Raw genomic sequence first — 8,756 nt, 5'->3', positions numbered from 1 at the left:
AATTTGGCCAACCATTTCATTCGCCCAATCTATTGGAAGTATGGGAAATTTGGTTGACGCCGGATAAAAAAAAACACCTCGCCCTCGCGCTTCGAGGATAATTGTCAGTTTGCTTTATGCAACATATTCTATTGTTATGTTTTCTTCGAAAAAAGTTGCGTGCGACGATTGACCTAAAAATACAATTTTCATTCAAAATGATCTCTATAATAGTAATTTAAAACGTAACCAGCAGCTGTTTCTCCAGTGATCTACTACGCCAGTTAAAAAAGTTCAATAAAAAATTGCGAAAAAACCATAATCAACCACTATTAACTAGTTACTGGTGACCTTACGCACCTGCCGTATGGTGGATTAGTTTTTTTTTCGGATGGATGGATAAATGGACGTGTGCGGTATTTCCGGCTAGCAGATATAAGCGAAAACGATTTGATTTCCGTTTCACATTCTCAAAGATTTGACCAAATTCAAGGCCGTTCCCAAGCCTAACTATTGTAAAATTACGCCATGACTCACGGATATTTATAACAATTCATCAAACATGCCGCGCCGTCGTCGGTAATATGTAGTACACATGAAACGAACAGATTTAAATAAAACCACAATTTTTTGCAACAAACTTCTTTTTAACGCAATAAACTCTAGCAAGCATACAAATGTAACAATTAAATTTTCGTATACTCATTTCTCATTAAGTCTCGGAAAAAGAACAGCCTTTTTACTTTCGAGATAGAAATTTTTCGTCTCGTTTAATTTTTGGGCACAATATAACTGGTACATAAATTGCGCGCTTGTATCGTGATAATGTTTTTCGTCGGACAGTTTTTCGGGCGTAGATGGAACGCAATCTGAACGATTACTTTCGCAAGTTTCGAATTCGACGGAATAATTTGAAACGACGTCGACTCTAATTATTTGCTCTGTTTGTGGAGTTGGTGGTTTGGAAAGTGAGAACGACACGGTTTTTTTTACTTTATGTTTACTCTTTTTCTCTTTATCCTTTTTCGACTTTTTTCGATGTTTCCGTTTTAACTTGTGCGCCCTTTCGCTGGTATCGTCGCAGCTCATTCTACATTCGTGACCGTCCTGAACGTGAGTTTCCTCCAGGAGCTTTTGTATATCCGGGTCGATTTCTTCGGGAACTTCTTCTTTAATATCATTATCGAGTTCTTCAATTAAAATTGGGACGTTAATAGACTCCATATCGACCAGCTTGGGCTCTTTCTCTTGTATCAGTTTCGCGGATTTGAGTCTTGGTCGCTTGTTTGCCCATCGCTGTGTCGAACTACCGGTGTTGAAAGATTTAACATTTTTCGGTAACATTATGTTTAATACTGATAAGCAAGGTTGTTCGGATTGTTGATCGCAGAGGTCTTCATTAGATGAAGATGGCCTGAAAAAAAAAAATTTAATACTTTTCCTTTCGGGTTAGCGATAATTAGAGGATTAACCGTGCCAACTGTTCCCGAAAAAAGTAGACCACAACCATCAGGTTAAATTGTACGGTGAAGTTTAATATTTTAAAAAAGTTATTATTAAATGCAATTTCGTGATCCTTTGTTACAAATAAAAAGTTTCAGTGACATATACGTATACCTTGGGGTGGGTTTGTAATTTGCAGGTAATAACGTTTAACTGTATCAAATTTGAGACCGTTTTCGTTATAAAGAAATTTATTGTGAGGGCATCTTTGAATGTGTGAAGCCTTTTTGTTACTATTCATTAATTGCTCTGAAACATAATGGCAGTAACTTGTTTCCGTTTGTATACCGCATAGATTCATCCCAGTAAATTCTGTCCCAATGACTCTCCTCAGGAAAAACTTGTCAGAGAGATTTGTTCCACAGAAAATTTGCCCGCAGTATATTCCTCCCCGAATATCCACTCTCGTCCAAGAATATTCGCTCCTGAAAAATTCGCCCCAATGAAATGCTAGCTCCCAATGAACGTCTGGGAATATCACTTACGGAAGGCGCTTGCCAATATCCGCACTAAGAAAACCAGTCCCAGTGAAATTTGGTCCTCAGGAAAACTCACTCTCAATGAACATTATACGACATTGTGTAGACAAGCGAAGGTTTTGAGGTAAAATGCTACATGTCTACATAACTGGAAGTAAGCCTTTATGAAGGAGAGTTTCTCGAATATGGACTTTCGGATAAGAATTCATCGGAGTAATGTTGTGGTGTACTAATGGCCGTTTGCACTTTGCACCGACAAATTTAAGTGGAGCTTAGCTTAAGTGTAGCTTAAAATCCATGGCAACGATTATTGAGACAATGGTTGCCATGGATTTTAAGCTACGCTTAAGCTAAGCGCCGCTGAAATTTGTCGGTGCAAACGGCCATTAATCATTCAGCAAAATTGAATGTAGGTACTTCGAATGATATTAAATAGGAGCATATTTCTAGAGAGAGTGTTGTTTTGGACCATGGACGAATTTTTCAATAATGGGTAATATTCCGGCAGTGAATATTTCGCGGACGAATACCCAGGTGAAATCAGTTTACCCTGTTACTTTGCTGAAGGGAAATATTCTGGAATATATAATCTACAATTTTCCGAGCCCCGTTTTTCAGAATAAATTAAAAAGGCTTTAATCAAAAACAATCTCGAAAGGGAACAGTACTTGATGGAAGTCTTTGGAGTAATCTCAGAAATCCCCCCCCCCTCCCCACTCCGTGCCATTTTTTTTAATTTTTCTTTAAGTAAGTTAGTCCTAGTAACAAAATTTAATAACGTAAATTATTATACGAAATCTAATTCTCTAAAATATTGTCTCGAACTCTTTTCTAGCTAAAATTTTTTTGGGTTTTTTCAATATGGCGACAGGTGCGGAGGAGAAGGAATTATGCATATTGCATTTTAAACATTTAATAACTATCCTATACAACCTATAAAAAATGTAGAACTACCGGACCGTGTGTAAGGTAACAGCCCTCTATTCGCTAGATTATCATGGTAATTAGTGGCGAAATTTAACCTGATGGGTCCCTATTATCATTCACTACTTTTGAATCAGTTCGTATGCCTATTTCGGGAACATCCTAGCAACCTTACGACTTCAATGGAAAATTCCATTACGCATTATCTTAAGAGTGGTCGAAAATCGGTTTCCTGAAGGGTTGCACAGAATTTCGTCGTATAAAGAAGTAGCAAGGGAAAAAATAGCAGTAGGACCTTTACGAGGTTTAGAGAAAGCAAATATTTCAGACACTATGTGATTTTTTCTTCGCCGGTTTCTTCTGATTTATCACGCTACAACTAAATGGAGAGCTGTGTACACTACATAATATAACAAATGTAAAAGAAGCAAAAACTGAATTCTGAAAGGTCTTTTGAATTTTTCTTATGTACACTCATACCAAATAAGAAATCAACTGGCAAAATCACAATAGAAAAATTTCCCGGTTTTTGTATAGGACCGTACAGACTTATAAGCAGACAGATAAACAAGTTTTCAGTCGAAAGACTTTCCTTTCTTATTAAAAACAAAACCCACAACTCAAAGCTATTAAATTTTTGTATGCTGTCAATTGAATTCCTTAACAAGCATACATTACAATTCCAAAATTTAATTTTTGTAAATGCTAATCAACTTTTTACGTTCTCACACTTTCTAATTCTGCTCCGGTCCATAATTCCTATACCATAAAGAGATAAATAATATCGTTTTCTTGTAGTTTCCACGTTTGTATAGAAGTTTCTTTGAACTTCATGTTTTAAATGACATTCTTGGAGCAAAATTGTGCACAACGACCGTCGCCATCTTTTTAAAATATTTCTGGTCACCAGTGGCGTAATTAAACTTACGTTTTTTTAAATGGAACGCCACGTATTTTATTGAAGAATTGGTACTTCAAGAGTACATTGTAACATATTATACCATTAAGGCTCCTCTGTAGTCAATCCGCCATATTGGAAAAATAGCTAAACTTTGAATTTTTTGCAATAAGTAGCCTATACCTTGGAGGGCCGCCAGACGGCCATCACTTTTAGATGTTTTAAGGCCCCCCTCTTTTTTACCCTTATCAAAATAGGGAGTTCGGGGAAGAGAGGGACTAGTTTTATCCATACTCTAATGAAAGGTCTCAACAAAAGGAATCCATTTTTACCTCTTCGACGCTTCATCATGATCGGTTATAATTTTTATCTCTATAGCGAATTGCCGGAGGAGGTACTCACAAAGGGCGATTGGGACGTGTGGAACAAATATATCCATTGGTAAGATCAACATGATAAGAGCGAATACAGTTTGTCGGAGGAGAGGCAGAATGAATCGTCTGGACGAGACATCTATTGATGAAGTCGAAGCGAATATCTTGACAACAGAAGAGCCTTATAACCCAACTATTTACTAAGCTATTTCGGTTTAAAAAATGCACTTTATCTGCACAAGAGTTGTGCACAATTTATAATTGTTTCAATATGATCTGATATCAACAAGGATGAATACTTGGTCGTCAAAGAAATAGAGGAATGCCCAATTTCAATTTTCACTACTGAATTAAGGATTTAAAAAACCGAATTATGATACCGCACAAACGATGCCAATATCGATACTTACAGACCAAAAGGTGTAAATTCGATTGCTTGATGTCCATGTGATATCTCATGCTTTTTGGTGCCGAATATGGTTCTACCCATAAAAATGGAAGATAGGTTGCAATGACAATATGTATAGACATGTGTTATTGTGTTAGTTACATTTTTACCAGCAGTTTTGTCTGTTCGTAAAAAACCTTCATGGGCCGTGCATAAATAAAACGAATACGCTAACTGTACAATTATTTTTTGAAAAGATAAGAACTTTTTTTAAATAAGTAAATAATAACCTATTAATTATAAAAATGTCTAAATCAAAGTTGATCAGTAAAATTGATTAAAACAAATAACAGGAAATAATAATAAGGTGTAATTAACTAACAATCTATTGGGAAATGTTAGCAAACATTGCGAATTTTCTCCACTAATTACCTTAGAATCAAGTAATTTACAGAAGATCTCATTATAGACAAATGGAGTAAAAGGAACAGGTATTTGTGTAGCTTTATTCAAATATTGACTACACCTTTTCAATAAACTTGTTTACATAATTAGTCCTTGATCATTATACCTGGTCTATTGTGTTTAACAATAAATGAAGAAAACATGCAAAACTGAAAAGGATAGAAATATACCGTTTTCGCACTCCACGAATATACGTAGAAATGTGTATTGTTGGTGGTCTAACCAATTGCAATAACATTGAAATGCAAATTGACTACAGAGGAGCCTTAACGATTTCGCTGTTATAACCTTTCTTTCTCAAAATTTTTCTTTTTTTTTCAAAATTCAAAATTATGGCATGTTTTATTACAAGAAAATGGAGAAAGAAAATGTCAAGGTTAACAAACTAAAATTTTTTTCGTCAAAACGGGAATTTTGATTTTGTGAAAATTATACCAGTATGTTATATTAAAAAATACAAACTTTTCGAGTACTTTCCAATCCTAATACAACATGCCACTGGTGACCACAAATATTATAGAAACATGGCGACGGTAATTTTGCTCCTATCTTTTATGGTAAAGGGGTTATGATTCGAGGGGTCTTAGATGCTACCCTCTGTGTAGAAATTCTTAATTGATTAAAGTCCTAATCATGTTCTACAATTTCCCGATTTACAAAAAAACTCGGCAAAATAAATGTTTTGACAAAAATCCAAAAACCAGTCGAGTTTTATATCGAAGAAGGATAATTTTTATGGAAAAACTAATTCTTACTGTGTGATAGGAGTCAATGATCCATAAATTGGGGTTTTCATTATTTACATAACCGGTTTCAATTTTTTAAAGTTCGTCGATAAGTTCTGAGAAAGTGTCAGAGTCTGAAAATTAGTCAATGCTCAAAGAAGGTTTAAACTAACGAATGTATTGCTCGAAATGACCCAAGAAGGGTTTGGAGGAAATCTAAGGCCGTATGTGGTTACCTAATTTTGTTCGAATAAATAAATAAAACGGAACAAAACGGAAAATTATTCCAAAATCCGTGTTTTTTCTCTCTAATATACCTATTTTGAGCCAATTCGTTACCACGCACGAGATTTACAAAAATTGTATGTTCCATTAGATTTCAGCCGCAATTAACACATGAATTTGGTGTTTTGGATTTTTTCCTTAAAAAGCTCTTTCATGTAAACGAGGGACGGATCACGTAGAGGGACCAGTGGCATAGCATGCCCAAGTGGCGTCTAGAGCAAGTATTAAAATTGTGCTCCTTCGTAAATTACCTTAGTATAAAAGAAGATTTGAAGAATCGCATACGATTTTCAGTAGGGGGAATTTTTTGTGCATCGCACGAATCTTTAAATCAGCTCGCATTCAGAAACGCGATCCCGCTCATATTGAAAAGTACTGATTCTTACACTCGTAGAGATCGATTGACGAAGGTTTTACATCGCTGTCTCTCTTCGTTCGCGAGTTAGACGAGGAACAGACGAACAAACAGACAACACCAGGAAAATGACACATTACTGGCGAGGAAATATTGAAGTGCGAGGCCCTTTGGGGCCGAGTACTTTAATTTTCGAGGCAAGTAATGTGTCATTTTATTGACGAGTTTTGTATGAAATTTTACCCGAAATCGTATTTTAATATAACATTTCAATTTGTATATAAAACTTTTGATTAATGTGAATCTGTCAGTGACGACAGGAATCATTATAGACATTACAAATGTCACAAATGCGGCCGGTAAAGTGACGGTGCGGCCGGTAAAGTGACAAGCGACAGGAAACGTAGTCTGCTCTGCCTGGCTCTGCCTCTGTCATGGAAACTCAAATTTCCTGGCAGAAAGTAGGCACGAAAATGAAGGTTTCAGGATGATTTTGGGTAAAATTAAGAAAAGTAACCTAAACCTTCAAATAACCTAATACCCCACACTGCTGGGTGTCACAGTCCCTTGGAATCGCTTACGAATTTTTGCTTTAGAAAAGAATCCACATGGGAGTGTAACTCATCAAGCTGTAGAAAATGGCATAGAGGGTTTTTTTTCCGGGGGGTTATTGTCTCCCGGATTTTTGTCGGGGGGTTATTGCCCCACGGGGATTAATAAAGAGGTGTTTTTGTCCGAGGGAATTTTGGTTGGGGGTTATTATCCTGTACCGGTCATACATTACCCAAAATCGTCATGAAAGATGAAACCTTCATTTTCATGCCTACTTTATGTCAGGAAAGTTTAGTTTCCATGACAGAGACAGACCAGTCTGTTTTTCCTGCCGCCTGTCACATTACCAGCCGTACCTGTCACTTTTCCGGCCGCACGCATCATGTTGGTAAATGTCTGTAATGACTCCTCGGAAATTAAAGCCAGTAATGTGTTATTTTCCCGATTTTTATGTAAATAATTATTAATGCACATATATAGGATTTCCCAAAAGTTCTAGGGCGGAACTACAAGTTTCAAACGAGGGAAGAAAAAAATCTGAACATTTCTGGATCAGTAAAGGATCATTAAATCGATATTTTAAATGCTTCAAAACTTTCATACACTGGGGAGTTTTTTAGGGGGTTATAAACCCAAAATGTTTAAAATTTCCCCTTATTATTAAGCACATCCCCATAAGTCTTTTTCTTTCATCAACTTAACAAGTATACACGTTAAAGAAGCGAAGCATTTCATTGGAAGGATTGAATAATTAAATAAAACAGGGAGTCGCCGGAATTAGCGGTGTTAAAATTTTGAAAAAGACATGCTTCGAGGGATGCTTCATCCATCTTCACTCAGAGAAGCAGACACAATCACCATCTGAAATGCTTGTGTTACTACATTTTCTTATGGCACATAAGAATTCGAAAATTCTTACTATTTGAGTGACATAAGAAGTGATACTCGTTTTCATGTTAGCGTTTTAAGGTTGTAGCTTTAGGACATTAGACGAATTCGAAGGAAATCCGCCCCACTATGATCTGAAAAACTATTCGTAATCAAATGAGCTCCTTCGATAATTTGTCACTGCCCCTGGTTACAAAGTGATATTACGATTACATTTTATTAAACAGTAACGTGCAGAAATGATGTAGGCAACAAAGGACGGAAAGTGCGAAATTAAACGGTTTTCTTTCGGATTCAATTTTTAAACACTCACTTACTAATCCCATTTAAAGGACGTAAATAAATAATCAAAAAAAGGTATTTTGTCAAACGATATTGATAGAGTCCCGTCAAGATGAGTGAAAGAGAATGTCATTTATCTTAAAGTTAAGCACGTACCTGTGATTATCGTCGTTTTCCAATAAAAGCAGAAGGCAGCGGTGTTCGTCCTTATGGGAAATTGCACGTTCCTCCGTTCTATTTGCCAACTTTATAGCGCAACAGTTCATTTTTTCACCTAAAACGAATTAAAATTAAGAAAGCTGCCTACCAGAAAATAAAACATCTTCAGAAGTGATACAGGTTTTTATTCACAGAGACATTGAAAAATTGAAAACAAGTTTAGTCTAGACAGAATTACCAAAAATTTTAATGTTTTTAGATGATTTATGATGTCTGCATCCTAAACCGCTCTTAAAATGTAATTTGCAAAACATTAATGACTTTTTCTTAAATCGACTCTTTGTTTTATAACTTTTTTTTACAGCGAAGGTGATATAAAATCTAAAGATATTAAAAGATAATTTGAATAATATTTTGTTGCTGATGTTCTACGAAAAACTGTCAGTTGCCGAATAACAGTTTCTGTGCAACTTGCTGAAATTTAATAAAAGGCACAACAG

General features: G+C 35.8%; 1 protein-coding gene across 1 annotated transcript; it reads right to left on the bottom strand.

Annotated features, from left to right (window-relative positions):
• Positions 1–605: 605 nt before the first annotated feature.
• On the bottom strand, positions 606–8,541 carry LOC116172040. The gene is made up of 3 exons (XM_031489131.1): positions 8,495–8,541; positions 8,254–8,371; positions 606–1,393 (listed from the first exon to the last, which is right to left on the bottom strand). The coding sequence occupies exons 2-3, from the start codon at positions 8,361–8,363 to the stop codon at positions 682–684; spliced, it is 822 nt and encodes a 273-aa protein (XP_031344991.1). The 5' UTR covers positions 8,364–8,371; positions 8,495–8,541; the 3' UTR covers positions 606–681.
• Between the last annotated feature and the right edge of the window lie 215 nt (positions 8,542–8,756).

The sequence above is a fragment of the Photinus pyralis genome, unplaced genomic scaffold (genome assembly GCF_008802855.1).
Source record: "Photinus pyralis isolate 1611_PpyrPB1 unplaced genomic scaffold, Ppyr1.3 Ppyr1.4_LG5, whole genome shotgun sequence".
NCBI lineage: Eukaryota > Metazoa > Arthropoda > Insecta > Coleoptera > Lampyridae > Photinus > Photinus pyralis.
This window is presented reverse-complemented; position numbering and strand designations above follow the sequence as displayed.